The following is a 16,078-nucleotide window of genomic DNA, read 5'->3' on the forward strand; positions in this document are numbered from 1 at the left end:
GGCACACAAGATTTATTAATGTACTCTACTCCTTTTTTGAGAAAAAATGTACTCCTACTTGCCATCATTTGGTGATCTCCAAAATGATCTCAAACTTATATGCGTTGTTTTGAAAACACGACCTGCCCGAGTTCAGGGAGCCGTAAAACAGAATAATTGCTTGGATCTAAAATTGCAGCGTCTGAGTAGTTTTTTTTTGTGAAAATACTAACGATTACACGTGTGGCAGTTTTGCAACTCGCCCACACGCGTAGATCACCGTCCAGTCGAGTTTGCACGAATCTTGACACATTGAGGCGGATTTTGAGTGCCACGTAGGACGGGGCTGGTGTGCGGGCGCTGGAGAGTTCGCTCACACGCCCCGCAGCATGCAGTTTGCCAGCTGCGTTGTGTGGGCGAACTAGTTTCTGCCCACAGCCACCACCTAGTCCACGCGTGTGTGGGCGAACTGCTTTTCGCCCACACCACACTCGTACGTTGTTGGATGGCAACTGCAGTTGCGCGTACGTGGCAACTAGGTAAACACATATGTCAACTGTGATTCGTTGCTAGACGGCAACTTCAGTTGCGCGTACGTGGCAACCAGGATAAACACACATGGCAACTGTGATTAACCATACATGGCAACTATGGTTGTACCACACGTGATAACTAGGTAAACACACATGGCAACCACTGTTTGACCATATGTGGTATGTAGTTAATCATACACGGCAACTATGGTTTGATTACACGCGGCAACTACCATAAATTAGACATGTCAATTATAGTTAACAAAAGCAGATAGAGTTGCCATACTTTTACAACTATATTTGTCATCCCGGATAACTACATCTGCCATCCCGGATGGCAACTAAATCGTTATCCCGCGGGGTACCTAACGTAGTTGCGGCAGGACGTGTGGGCATTTTTGCTTCGTGCCACACGCCCGGGATGGAGATGATAGTACTTGTTGGGCGTGTGGCACGATGTAGCTGCGCCCACACATGTGGGCAATTCTAATGTTCGCCCACACACAACCCGTGTGGGCTGCCTCCTGCTCACGCCATACATGATGTGTGAGCGGATATCTAATATGCTACACGTGTGGCGTTATCGGCGTCCTTTTTTTTAAAGGAGTTTGAGTAGTTTAGTTTAGTTTTCAGCACAATTGTTTTGACTCGGAAACTTTTTAAGAAAGGGAGATGTTTGGGTCGGTGTCCGGTACCGCTAGTAATACGACTCGTAGACAATGAATGCTTTGCCGGTATAGGAATAAATAAAATTATTATAGGGGGAGATTACGAAGATAGCCTCTTAATTTGTGACTTGTGAGACCAATCCAGGGCACATGGTATAATCTTCATCTCGTCGACTAGTCCCAATCGAGAAGAAAGTTGACGGATAATCAGGCTCTAGCAGCAATGGCAATTAAGAATAATCTAGATACGCAAGTGCCATCTCTCTCTCTCACAACCCTTTAAAATTCTTTCATATTCTTATTCGTATATATTAGATGCGCGGCCCGTGCTGCGGCGGATCGCTCAGTCGCGTTGGCGGCGGCGGCGGCGCGACACCACCTCCGCCCAACTGTCTGCCCCCTCCTGCGGTAGCGCCGTCCCCGCCCAACTGCCTGTCCCGTCCCGCGCCCCCAAACCCGTATGCCTGCCATCTTTCGTGTAGGTTTATCATCTAGACTAATCAGCAGAAAAGGCGTGGATAGAAATCTAGTTTATCGTTTGCCTAGCTAGGGAGGTGGGTCTAATCTACTTTGTCTGATGGTTGCAACAACAAATTATCAACTTTTACACAAATCAGCAATTTTTTTCATCGTTTCTGTTAAGCTTTGTCCATAGAATGCTGCTAAGAACTGTTCACTCAGCTCCTATGTCAATCTGAATCGCTATTTTACTTCTATACTCACCATAAGAATGCTGCTGCCCTTGCAATGTTCCGCCGTCCGCGTCTCTGTTTTTCTTTGTCTTCTTTATAAAACAGAAAGAAGAAGAAACTTCTACTCATCGATTTACTTAATTCAGGTGCCAGGATCATGTGGCTGGGCCTCCATCCGCACGGACGCAGCCGCAACCGTCTGTCTCGTACTTGAGCAAGTTGCTCGGCAATAAGGCATTCAAGGATACTGCCACTTCCTCATCCTCCCCACAGGCTGTAGCTGAGACCCCGCCACCGAAGCCAACCATTTATGTCAACGACCCTCCTGATTGGTACTTCAGTATTTACATCAGGATCGATCGTTCAGGATTTTTCCACACATATCCTCGTCTCGGTGGACCATTCAAGAGCTTACATGAAGTTGAAAAGGCTATTGAGCGCTATCTTGATGACAAGCGGCATAAAACGCTGTATGGTTTCTCAATTTCTTCCATGTCTATTTCTTCTCAATTTCTTCCTGTTTACATACTTGCATCTGCACTTGATTATTTTCCCTGAGATAATACCATATAAGAGCTGTCAAGTTGACCGCAGAAATGCTACCATATGTTTGGTCTCCTCTTCATGTTCCTGTTGTGGAATACCTTAAATTATCTCAACAGTTTGAACTAGAGCATAATTCGCAAGTATAGCTCAAAATTAAGAGAGTACATATTCGAGCTGCCGCATCTGAATTGTATCTTGTACAATTATTTAAATTTTAGCTTGGGACGCCCATCTAGCGGTTCTTCATTTGTTACAAAACACTGGTGATTAGGATCTGAAAATGAGGATGCGCATCTTTTTACAATAACAAGTAAATATTTTTTCCAGAACCTAATGATACACTTGTAGGTGGAACGAGCAAGCTGGGGATTCTGGAATGGACATGGTTATAAAAAAGGCTCTTTACTGGCCTGATGGCAGAACAAGGAAATGTTCAGACAAGGAAGTAGTGGATCATACCCGTGAGCAAATGAGTTTAATGCTTCAAGCTTTACTGGACAAGTATAATGAGGATCACAATCTTGTTGGGGTATCTCTCTCTCGCCTTCACATCGTTGTGTCATGTTTCCTTAAATGTAATGATTGCTGATCCACCCCGTTCTTTTAGGATCTTGCATATGAATTCAAGGATTTTTTGCACTATCGATCAATTTGTGAAGACTATAAGTGGTACAAGCATTTCAATTTCACTACAAAGACTAAAGATGGAACTGAGGATCTTTTCTTTGCTGAAGTGACAGAGGGAACATGCGATGAATTAGTGGCCAACTGTTTCTGCAAGATTGAATCCAATGAAAATGGTAAGTATCGACAGAGGCCAGAAAGACCAGTCTATTCACTAGAAAGTTGCAGATGGATCTTGTCTTTCTATCTGTTCAACAACAGGCAAAATTGTGCATCCTGTCCTTTTCCACTCTTGTTTGAATTCAGAAAGCAAATTCATTGTTGTCTTAACTTGCATCTTGAGAAGTTTTACCCTCACCCAATGATATGACGGAGGTATGACAGTTGTCTTTTGATCTTTTTTAATGAAGGCCACTGCTATGGTTGCATAAATCATGGAATTACTGATATGAAGCACCCCGACAAGGCTGATGCATACTCTGGTGGCCACTTGAACGTATATTTGCCATTTGGTGGGTGTAGAAGCCGTCCTAACACGTGGACAGGATCTAAGGAAGATGTACATACTAAAACTTTGGTCATACTAAAAAACCGGTTGTCACTTGGATGTCATCTTATTATCTTTCTATTTATTACAGGTGACAGCTGAGGAAGCTAGGCTGAGATACATCTACGGTATACAATGATTATTACGAACCGGATCCTCTAACATACACAAGAGATGTTAGAGAAGCTATAGTATCCTAACTTTCCTTTTGTTTATCCATACAATTAAGGCTAAAATAATTTAAATTAATTTTTAAATTACAGATCTAATATGTACATTCATAGTAATTACATACAAACAAGTTAATGGTGAGGTAAAATTAATTTTGGATTTTATATCTACAGTAATTATCAAAAATAAATAACCTGCTAATAGTCCTTAACATTTCTTCTTCATTTTACATTAGACGAATACTGTAGCACCGTGACTTCCCTTATCTAAGTTAGAGGATCCGGCTCCGGTTATTACTCCTTTCTCAAGTGTGTGTCTGTGAGCTAGCTTCACTACTAGGTGTGTGCGTGTGTCCACGGCAGCAAGTCTGCTTCACTAGTGTGCACGCTAGTTTTACACTGCATTTTATCCAGCAATAGTTCATCTCCAGTTCTTGCATCCTCTTCGGTTGATTCGCGGACAGTTATCTAGTCTGTAGTTGGGCTAACAGTTGTTGGAGTTGTGGTGGAAATAAGCAAATATTTTTATTGTTTGTGGCGTGTATTATCGTGCTAGTTCTTGGAGTTGTGTTATGTGTTTTTTCTTGAAAATGTTATTTTTTAACAAATCCCAAAACAAAATGTCCAAATTCATAAATTACACTTCTATTACCCCGTCGGCCTCCCATAGGCCGAAGAGTCACTCTTCGGCCTCGCTTGGCCCGAAGAGGCCCTTTTCGGACTCTGTTGGGCCGAAGACCACTACTTGCTCTCACTGTTGGGCCAAGACCACTCTTCGTTCACGCAAAGGCAGAAGAGTTGCTAAAAAAAGGTAAAGGGCATAAGAGGGTAGGGTTGATGGTGAATGAAGGACACTCTTCGGCCTTGACGTGAACTAAGAGTGGGTGCGAAGAACTAAGGGTGGCTCTTCGGTCTAAGGGAGATGGAAGAGTGGTCTTCGGCCCAACAAAGTCAGAAAAGGGCCTCTTTGGGCCAAGCGAGGCTGAAGAGAATAGAAGTGTCATTTACGAATTTGGACATATAGTTTTGGGATTTGTTAAAAATAGTAACATTAAAAAAAATCGGTGTTATGTTTACTTGCACAGCTCAATGCTCCTTGTGGTTATTATCCTTTTGTTGTTCCGTGCTGCAGTTCTTACCTCGCTCTATGAGACATACTAGAGTGACCATCGTCAAGATAATATTTTGCTTTCTGTTCCTTGTATGAAATCTCCATTGTTTGCTATCCTTCCTAACAAGTGTCTGTCGAGGTAAACGAACATGGGTATATATTTCCCCCTGACTCGTGCACGGACAGTCGACCACCAGGTCGGCAAAGCACCCAGATCAGATCAAGACGTGAGGATCAGTTCTTTAAGGATCAAAAATGCGGATCAAGAAGACCAAGTCAAGCCAGAGAAGCAAGATATCACTAAGGAAAGAACCTCCCTTGCCGGGCAGGCGAGCCTGGCAAGGTTGGTGTTGCCCTGGAAGCAAGCCTCCAGGATTGCCCCGGCAGGCCTGCCGGGGCTCGCGGAGACAAAACACCCCACCGCACCACCTCACCACAACGACCTGCCGGGGCTCGCGGAGACAAACCACCCCACCTCACCACCTCACCGCGACGCACGTCGTCGATCAGTGCGGTGTCAAGCTCCTAAGTGACTAAGTGGCTGCTCCCTGTCACATGGCAGCCACTTCCTATAGAAAATACCTCCAAGTGACACCCGTCCTGATACGTGTCAAGCAAGCAGGCGCGAAGCTGACAAAACAGCCCGGCAGGGCTTGCCGGGCAAGCCGTGATGTGACACTGAGTGGCGCATTTAATGCGCTCTGTCAACCTGCAGAGTTAGGTATGATAGCACTGTTTGCTATCTAATCAATATGTAAAGACTGATTTGCCACTGTGGTGACCCCTTAATCTATGAAAGGAGGCCCATGGCAACCGTAGAGGGGATTCAGACCCTCGCACACTCATACGCGCGTAGCCACTCTTGCCCCGAGGCAACCTTGCCGGGCAAGAGCACTGCGTTTCTCCACCATTTTCCACCATCAATCCACCAAAGCAGGAGTAGGGTTTTATGCCTCGTGGCAGCCCGAACCTGGGTAAAATTGCCCGTGTGATCTCTGTCGCGCGGTGTTGCGCTTCTGCGCTCTTTGTGCAACGTGCCCATCCCCTCGCCGAACCAAAAGGGGCTCATGGCCCCATAGGTGGCCATGGTTTCCCACGACATCTTTGGCGCGCCAAGTAGGGGGATCACTTGCGCGAACCCGAGAGCGTAAGCAGCGCGTCATCTTCATCGCCATTCTCATCATCGACTATGGCGCCCGAGGAATGGCGGAGAAGGACAGGGACAGAGTGGGATAATGACATCATTTCCCCTGCCCGAGCTCCGTCACCTCCTCCCGTCGCGGCCACAACAACGGCGGAAGCCAACAAATAGGGCGATGAGACCGCCCCGGGCGGATCAAGCAGCGTGGATGCACCACGGGCTCGGGGGAGAGGGCGATGCGCGAAGGTACATGGCTCTTTCTCTCTCTGCCACTCTCACTTTTCGACAATCGAGCTGCTTTGGGTCCTAGTGTCATCAACGTCGATGAGCCCATGCGATACTCGGTTCAGCATTTACCCTGCTTAGGGAAATCATGAGTAGAGCGCCGGTGCGAATCCGTTGATCGATGCCCCGACAAGCACGCTCCGGCAAGGTCGTCCGCGTTGGCATGACTTCTGTGCCAGACGCTATTGGATTGTCCAGAAAACATGAAGAGAAGGAGAGAGAAACCCGCCATGCCCTGCATCGCATCCTGCCGCCCGCCATATATATATATATATATATATATATATATATATATATATATATATATATATATATATGAATGAATATGACCGACCCCTGCCGGGGGTCAGAAGTCGATATGCATGCGACACCATCCTTCCCGAAGCTCACGGGCCCAACAAGTGGCCGCAACAGAAAGGGATAAATAGAGATACAGGTAAGAGCTAAGTTCATGCCACCCTTGCGTTATTACGGTTTCTTTTGGATCTGCATGATATTTTATCCTTGAGTACCAAAGTGTTCGTATGATGAAATCTTTCGCAAGGAGGTACCTCTGCTAGATTCTTGTCTGCACCCTCGTTCCGTCCAGAGCCAGCTTGCGGAACGAGTGGCTGCGTTGGAAACTACTGAGGAAAAACCTGCCGGGACGCATCCACGCCAAAATAACTGTTGAGGGCCAAGCCCTCACGACCATTTCGGCAATATGATACCGGCAGGCAACCAAGAATGAGCAATAGAGACTAATCATACGAACACAGCATGGATAAAGCTCAAAAGGGATAAACATGCAATTCAGATTAAGCAAAAGTATCAAGCACCACATGAAGCATGAACATGACGAAGTCTAAACATAGCACATGCATCATTGTTTTGATTACAGGACCGCACAGTAGTAGGGATAATTGAAGGACGGGCCTGCCGGGCTCGTACGTGGAGAACCCTGTCGGCAAAGGGAGCGGCCTTCTCCTCAGCGGCGGAAACGTCAGCACCCCGTGGCGACTTCCTGAAACCATCAGCAAGGTCGAGATCCGGGTGGCGGAAAGCAATGTTGCTCAGGACCATGAAGAGGGAGTTGCGGGCAAGCCTCCGGGATTCATCCTCGAAGCGACCAGCCCTTCCCTCCTCGTGCGTCTTCAGCTTGGCAATCAGCTCGTTGAAGAAAACCCCCAGCTTAGCACCGGGGGCCTCCTGCTTGCTGGCCGAGTAGACCGGCCCCTCCATTCCCATCGCCGCGGTCTGAGCAGTAAGGCGGTCGGTGATGTCGATCAAACTTTTGATCCGGAGGTCGACTTGGCCAGAATGGTTCTTCAGCTTGTCCTCTGCATCCTTCCGGAGGCGCCTTGCGGTGTCCAGATCCTATGATAGCTGCTGCTCGCGGGCCTCGATGGATTCCATTGAGCCCTCCAAGGAGCCAATCCTGGCTTTTAGATCTTCGATGGTGCCGTTGGCAGCCTCGAGGCCTTGGCTCTTGGAGGAGAGCTGCGATTGTGTGTCCTTCAGAAGGGACTCTGCTTTCTGCACCTCCTCCTTGAGGTCCGAGACTTCCTTGGCACTCCCGGCAAGCTTCTCCGATAGCTCGACCACTTGTCGGTCGAGGTCCACCTTGGCGGTAGAGGTGGCAACGAGGTCATCGGCAAGCTTCTTGAAAGATCGAGGATGTCGCCTAGAGGAGGGGGGGGGGGGGGTGAATAGGCGCTTTAAAATAATTATGATTTAGGCTTGAACAAATGCGAAATAAACCTTAGCGGTTAATTTGTCAAGCACAAAACCTAAAACAACTAGGCTCACCTATGTGCACCAACAACTTATGTTGGGGAACGTAGTATTTCAAAAAAAAAATTGCCTACGCACACGCAAGATCCATCTAGGTGATGCATAGCAACGAGCGGAGAGAGTGTGTCCACGTACCCTCATAGACCGAAAGCGGAAGCGTTTAGTAAGGCGGTTGATGTAGTCGAACGTCTTCGCGATCCAACCGATCCAAGTACCGAACGCACGGCACCTCCGCGATCTGCACATGTTCAGCTCGGTGACGTCCCTCGTACACTTGATCTAGTTGAGGCCGAGGGAGAGTTTCGTCAGCACGACGGCGGGGTGACGGTGATGATGAAGTTACCTACGCAGGGCTTCGCCTAAGCTCTACAACGATATGACCGAGGTGGAAATCTCTGGAGGGGGCACCGCACACGGCTAAGACAACTGTCAACTTGTGTGTCTATGGGGTGCCCCCTCCCCCGTATATAAAGGAGTGGAGGAGGGGAGGGTCGGCCCTCTCTATGGCGCGCCCCAAGGGGGAATCCCCCTTCCCTAGTTGGAGTAGGAGAAGAAGGAAGAGGGAGAAGAAGAGAAGGAAAGGAGGGCCGGCCCCCTCCCCAATTTGGATTGGGCTTGGGGGGGGGGGCGCCCCCCACTTGGCCGCCTCCTCCTCTCTCCCACCATGGCCCATTAAGGCCCATTGACTCCCCGGGGGTTTTGGTAACCCCCCGGTACTACGATATATGCCCGAACTTATCCGAAACCATTCCGGTGTCCAAACATAGCCTTCCAATATATCAATCTTTATGTCTCGACCATTTCGAGACTCCTCGTCATGTCCGTGATCACATCCGGGACTCTGAACTACCTTCGGTACATCAAAACACATAAACTCATAATACCGCTCGTCATTGAACGTTAAGCGTGCGGACCCTACGGGTTCGAGAACTATGTAGACATGACCGAGACTCATCTCCGGTCAATAACCAATAGCGGAACCTGGATGTTCATATTGGTTCCTACATATTCTACGAAGATCTTTATCGGTCAAACCGCATAACAACACGTTGTTCCCTTTGTCATCGGTATGTTACTTGATGATGCGGTTTACAGATGTCTTTTGATGATGCAGGAACCCGTGTTGCTCATCTTGGCTCAGATATGCGGAAAAAACTGAAAGCCACCTATACACTCATAGAACAGTTATATACCGGCGTACAATGGGTTATCTGCACAGCTTCCCATAACAAACCGCCCCCAACTTTGATCAAGGAGACGTTGGAAAGGCTGTCGATGATGCGTGCACGGTTTGAAGAACTAAAGAAATCAGCTGCAAGAGCGGGTGCTCTTACCGCACTGACTCGGGCCAAAGCATGGATATCTGATCTTGATCCGGCCGATTTGGCAAACGGCTGCCCAAGCATAAAAGAAAACGGGTGAAAGGATCGATATAGTTGACTAGAGGGGGGGGGGTGAATAGGAAACTAACAATTTTTAGCTTTTCTTTACCAAATTAAACTTTGCATCAAAATAGGTTGTCTAGATATGCAACTAAGTGAGCAACCTATATGATGCAACGACAACAAGCACGCAAGCAAGTGAGAGATATAACACAAGTAAACTAGCTAAAGTAAAGGAACGAGATAACCAAGAGTGGAGCCGGTGAAGACGAGGATGTGTTACTGAAGTTCCTTCCTTTTGAGGGGAAGTACGTCTCCTTTGGAGCGGTGTGGAGGCACAATGCTCCCCAAGAAGCCACAAGGGCCACCGTATTCTCCTCACGCCCTCACACAATGCGAGATGCCGTGATTCCACTATTGGTGCCCTTGAAGGCGGCGACCGGACCTTTACAAACAAGGTTGGGGCAATCTCCACAACTTAATTGGAGGCTCCCAACGACACCACAAAGCTTCACCACAATGGACTATGGCTCCGCGGTGACCTCAACCGTCTAGGGTGCTCAAACACCCAAGAGTAACAAGATCCGCTAGGGATAAGTGGGGGGAATCAAATTTCTCTTGGTGGAAGTGTAGATCGTGGCCTTCTCAACCAATCCCGAGCAAATCAACAAGTTTGATTGGCCAGGGAGAGAGATCGGGCGAAAATGGAGCTTGGAGCAACAATGGAGCTTTTGGGGGAAGAGGTGAGTCAACTTTGGGGAAGAAGACCCCTTTATATAGTGGGAGGAACAAACCAACCGTTACCCCCCTTCTACCCCGAAGAGAGCGGTAGTACCGCTGTGCCACTATAAGCGGTACTACCGCTACACAACGCGGTACTACCGCTTGGCCCACAGCGGTACTACCGCGGAGGGAGGGCGGTACTACCGCACAGGAGCGGTACTACGGCCCCCCACAGCCGCGGCCAGTACCGTAAAACCCGACACGAAAAAGGAGCCCTCGAATCGAGGCGGTACTAGCACGAGACCACCGCGGTACTACGGCTTGGGCCCACTAGCGGTACTACTGCTCTGGAGTGGTACTACCGCTCGTGGCACCCAAGCGGTACTACCGCTCCGTCCCGCGGTACTACCGCTGGGACCAGAGTTAGTACACACATGGGGGCTACTAGCGGTACTACTGCTCTGGGCGGTACTACCGCTCTAGAGCGGTACTACCGCTTGTAGCACCCAAGCGGTACTACCGCTCTGGCCCGCGGTACTACCGCTGGGACCAGAGAGGGCACAAAGAGAGGAGACCAAGCCCATCATCAAAACGGAAAGGTCGGAGGGAGGGGCAAAGGAAGTGTACGTGATGATTCCGCCCTAGCCTTTCCAAAACGGACCCCCTCTTGATAGTACGGTGATCCCTATGAAACTAGTCCACCAAACTAATCCGAAAGGACTACACCGTCTTCGCTTTAAGCTCCGAGGGGAGGAAATCGTCTCGTGCCAAAAGGACGAATCTCTGAAAAACACTCAACGCACACGATTAGTCCGCAAAAGCATTGTCATCAATCACCAAAACATCTTAGGGATAAATATGCCCTTACAATCTCCCCCTTTTTGGTGGATTGATGACAATACGGGATTTGCACATCTGGGAAAAAACAAAGGACATAAGCAAACCCCAAATCTCTAAAATATAGACGGGCTCCCCCTAGATGTGTGCCATCAAGATAAGTGCTTTGAACTGCACGACACACATACTAGGATCAACACTCCCCCTGTATTTTAGAGACCAACAACCTAAGCGAGATACAAGATAGCAGGATATATAACATAATGAAGCATATAACTCATGAGATATCAAATGACTAGAGACAAAGATAAAGATAGCAGGATATATAACATAATGAAGCATATAACTCATGAGATATCAAATGACTAGAGACAAAGATAAAGATATGATAATGATAGGGTAGCATATGTCTCACACCATATGACTCGAACTAAAGTGTCACTGAACACAAAACCAAGCAAAGCACAAGGTCCAAGCAAAGCACAAAGTAGCACATAATGAAAGTACAAAGGAAAAGACACACTCGCAACACAACGACGCAAATCCCTAAATTCTCTCCCCCTTTGGCATCGAGACACCAAAAGGGGCAAAGAGCTAACCTACGGCTCCAGGTGAGAGCATGCTGAGGATCTCGAACATCAGGACTCTGCGTGATCATCTGCACTGCCGTCCTTGCCCGGAAACTGCTTGGCATCTGAGTTGGTCCACGGGCAGTGCTGCTGGATCCACTCCTCCTCCTCAGTAATCTGACCCTCAGAGCCGCTGGTGACTGTCGCACCCATCTGACGCATCAGCTCCTTGTGACGTCCTCTTGCCTTCTTCTCAGCCACATGAGTCATGTACTGACCATGAGACTCCATGCAGAACAGCTTCTTCATCTTGCGTTTGAGCTTCTTTGCCCAAGAGGGCTCTGCCGCAGAAGGCTCTGTCCCAGGAGGCACATAATCCTCATCATCATCACCGGCATCAGCCTCGTCCTCGGTCTCCATGGCAGCAGTAGAAGATGGAGCTCCAGATCTACCCCAATTATCCTTCTTCCTCAGACGCTTGATCTCATGAGAGACCAACTCTCTAGTTTCCAGCTGCTCCTCAGGATAGGTATGTCTCCAGGCCCTCTCAATAAGCAACATAATGAACGGACCATAAATTGGGCACTTGCGCTCAGAAACAGCCGCCAGAAGCTCAGACCACATGACGTGAGAGATGTCCAGGGACTCGCCGGTGTTTGCGTCCTTCTCACGCTGGCAGAAGAGAAGCATGTCCACAAGGTAAGAGTGTACCATGTCCAGATTCCCAATACGAGGGAAGAGAGTCTCGCGGAAGATGCGGTGAAGGATGTCTAGATAGGTAGACAACTCATAGGTTTCCTTCCTGGTCTCAGGGTGGACCTTCCGAGTACAGTAGGGCCAGAGGGCTTGCTTGTGAGTGGAGGTGACATTTTGGTGAGGACGAAAACCAACTGGAGTCTCGAGCCCTTGATCTTCCACCTCAAGCAGCCCCATGAAGGCCTGCCACTTGACAGCTAGCACCTTTCCATTTGTCATCCAAGTCAGAGTCCTGTCTGCATCAGTTCCTAGGTGAACAGTGGCAAAGAACTGTGCCAGCAAATCTGCATCAAAGTCCTTGTTGAACTGCATGATCCTGAGAATGTTCAACTGAGAGCACATCTGAAGGGCATCACCAAAGTACTCAAGGTCCTTCTCCATAGCATCCGTGTTGATGGAATGAACATTGACAAAGAGGTTCTTCTTAGCCTTGATCACATCAAAGTATGTGGCATACTGAAACCGGTTCCAGAACGGGCGATTGACAAGATTGGGTTCTTGGTCTTCCTCATAGGGGTTGTGCCGACGCCTGTCCCAGAATTCCTTGCTAGACATCTCAGTCACTTTCTTGCCACTTGGCTTCGGTCGGCTGGCAATCTTCTTCTTGCGAGGAGGATTAGCACTTCAGGAAGCACCCCCTGCCGGCTGTGGAGCACTGGAAGAACCACCTGCAGTCTCAGATGGGCGGTACCGCTTCGACGTTGAACGCCCGGGGTTGACACGGCGGACTTGCTGCTCAGGATGTTCATCACCTGGAACCAAACACACGGACACAAGAAACAACCAGAAGGAACGATCAATACCAAATAAACACAACAAATATGGATCAACATGTGGTAGGAAACAATGGAACTGGGCATCCAGCGATAGTACCGTGCCTGCTCAGCGGTAGTACCGCTTAGCCACATAAGCGGTAGTACCGCTCCAGCAGTAGTACCGTGCCAGATGGGCGGTAGTACCGCCCGAGACGGGGCACGGTGGATCCCTACTGCCGTGGTCAGATCCGGCACTATCGGGGATGCCAAATTCAAAAATAAACCTACCAAACATCAATCCAAAGAGTCTAGTTGCCTTCTCCAACCTACTCAAGCCTAGATTTGGCCAAAAATCTAGAGATGCAACTACTATTGCCCCTAAAACGCGAGATATGAAAAATAGACAAGAAGAGAAGAGGAACGGGGGCAATACCGGCATCCATGGCAAGAGGACGAGGTGGGGATCGACTCCACCGAAGGAAATGGAGAGGAACGGTCCGGAGACGGAGGGCCGCCGGAGCCTTCCCGCGGCGAGATGGCGCTGGAGATAGAGGAAGAGGAACCAGGGGACGAAGCAAATGGGTATGGGGTGGAGGAAACCACCCCTGCCCACGACTTAACCCCCTGGCCCCGCCCCACAGCGGTAGTACCGTGGTGAAGGGCGGTAGTACCGCTTAGCCACATAAGCGGTAGTACCGCTCCAGCGGTAGTACCGCTCCTGCACAACGGTAGTACCGCCCAGCGCAACTCAAACCAGACTCAACACATATGGTGCAAAAACGAAAGACGGGAAACAACGGCAAGAAGACCAACAAGAGCACTAGCAAGAGAACAAGAATCACACGCCTCTATACGAGAGGGCGGTGGCCGAGGCCACCTATGTTTGAGTCACTTGGTATGGCACCGCGAAGAATTATCCTTGGGCCCATGACCAAAGCTCGTCTTTGAAGCACAAGTACCATCAAAAATGGCTAATGTGAAAGAGTGAGATCAGTTTATGCATTGTGGGGGGAGGGAAAGTTCATTGAGAGAACAACACTCCCCCTACGTCCATGCCTACACCTAGACAAGAATGCACAATGAATGTGAGGGGTGTGCAAAGGTTCAAACCACATTGCTCGAATCAATGATATTTAGCTCATGCCTTAACTCGCGAAATCTTGCTTCATCCAATGGCTTCGTGAAAATATCTGCCTTTGGGCTTTGGGCCTTCTTAGTAAATCTCCTTCGTAAGTCGCCATCTTCTACGTCTTCATGGGCTTCAATACTGGTAAATCGCCATGAGTATAACCCGGCCCCTCCTGGGCGGTTTATACTCAATAGTTATATCCCCAACACAAAGTGTTCCTCCAGTATTCGGGAGTTGCATAATCTCATAGTCATAGGAACATGTATAAGTTATGAAGAAAGAAATGGCAATAAACTAAATGATCATAGTGCTAGGCTAACGGATGGGTCAAGTCAATCACATCATTCTCTAATGATGTGATCCCGTTAATCAAATGACAACTCTTTGCCCATGGCTAGGAAACTTAACCATCTTTGATTAACGAGCTAGTCAAGTAGAGGCATACTAGTGACACTCTGTTTGTCTATGTATTCACACATGTACTAAGTTTCCGGTTAATACAATTCTAGCATGAATAATAAACATTTATCATGATATAAGGAAATATAAATAACAACTTTATTATTGCCTCTAGGGCATATTTCCTTCAACTTATGCTAAGCAAGATAAACAACTATGTGATAGCAAGATATATAACATGAAACACTATGGCTATCACAAAGTAAAGTGCATAAGTAAAGGGCTCGGGTAAGAGATAACCGAGGTACGTGGAGACGATGATGTATCCCGAAGTTCAGACCCTTGCAGATGCTAATCTTCGTTTGGAGCGGTGTGGAGGCACAATGCTCCCCAAGAAGCCACTAGGGCCACCGTAATCTCCTCATGCCCTCGCACAATGCAAGATGCCGTGATTCCACTAAGGGACCCTTGAGGGCGGTCACCGAACTCGTACAAATGGCAACCCTTGGGGGCGGTCACCGGAACCCGTCAAATTGCTCGGGGTGATCTCCACAACCTAATTGGAGACCCCGAAGCTTGCCCGGAGCTTTACACCACAATGATTGAGCTCCAAACACCACCAACCGTCTAGGGCGCCCAAGCACCCAAGAGGAACAAGCTCTAGGGTACCAAGCACCCAAGAGTAATAAGCTTCTCAACTTGAAACTTCCACGTATCACCGCGGAGAACTCAAACCGATGCACCAAATGCAATGGCAAGGGCACACGGAGTGCCCAAGTCCTTCTCCCCCAAATCCCACCAAAGCAACTAATGCTAGGGAGGAAAATGAGAGGAAGAACGAAGAAGAGAACATGAAGAACTCCAAGATCTAGATCCAAAGGGTTCCCCTCACATAGAGGAGAAAGTGATTGGTGGAAACGTAGATCTAGATCTCCTCTCTCTTTTCCCTCAAAATCTAGCAAGAATCCATGGAGGGATGGAGAGATAGCAAGCTCAAAGAAGGTCAACAATGGGGGGCAAATGCGAGCTCAAAGGATAAGGTCCATTGGGGAAGAAGCCCCCTTAAATAGGCACCCCCGAATCCAACCGTTATGCCCACTGGTCGTGCGCAAGCGGTGCTACCGCTTGGAGGAGCGGTACTACCGCTTGGAGGAGCGGTACTACCGCTTGGAGGAGCGGTACTACCACTTAGCATGGCCAAAACAGCCCAACGAGGCAGAAAACACGAATAGTAGATCTGCCAGAGAGGCAGTACCGATCTGGGGAGCGGTACTACCACTTGAGCAGTACTACCGCTCTGGGAGCGGTACTACCGCTTGAGCAGTACTACCGCTCTAGTAACGCTTAGGGAAAACAGGCAACAGAAACATGCACAACCATTGAAACACAAGAGGTACTACCGCTCGGAGGTGCAGTACTACCGCTTGAGCGGTACTACCGCTCTACCACCGCTCTACTA

General features: G+C 48.6%; 1 protein-coding gene across 2 annotated transcripts; it reads left to right on the plus strand.

The window, feature by feature from the left end:
• The first annotated feature begins 1,282 nt into the window (after nucleotides 1-1,282).
• LOC123168420 (uncharacterized) lies at nucleotides 1,283-4,355 on the plus strand. 2 transcript variants are annotated; one of them, XR_006484330.1, is made up of 7 exons: nucleotides 1,283-1,638; nucleotides 2,019-2,342; nucleotides 2,767-2,947; nucleotides 3,026-3,218; nucleotides 3,453-3,601; nucleotides 3,681-3,780; nucleotides 4,036-4,349. XR_006484330.1 is itself a non-coding variant. In XM_044586295.1 (6 exons), exons 1-6 carry the CDS (start codon nucleotides 1,496-1,498, stop codon nucleotides 3,726-3,728), a joined length of 1,038 nt encoding a protein of 345 aa, XP_044442230.1. In that variant the 5' UTR covers nucleotides 1,283-1,495; the 3' UTR covers nucleotides 3,729-4,355. The 2 variants fall into 2 exon arrangements, 1 of the variants encoding a protein (XP_044442230.1); XM_044586295.1 differs by having other exon boundaries at nucleotides 3,681-4,355.
• Nucleotides 4,356-16,078: the final 11,723 nt, after the last annotated feature.

This window comes from Triticum aestivum, chromosome 7D (genome assembly GCF_018294505.1).
Source record: "Triticum aestivum cultivar Chinese Spring chromosome 7D, IWGSC CS RefSeq v2.1, whole genome shotgun sequence".
Lineage (NCBI taxonomy): Eukaryota > Viridiplantae > Streptophyta > Magnoliopsida > Poales > Poaceae > Triticum > Triticum aestivum.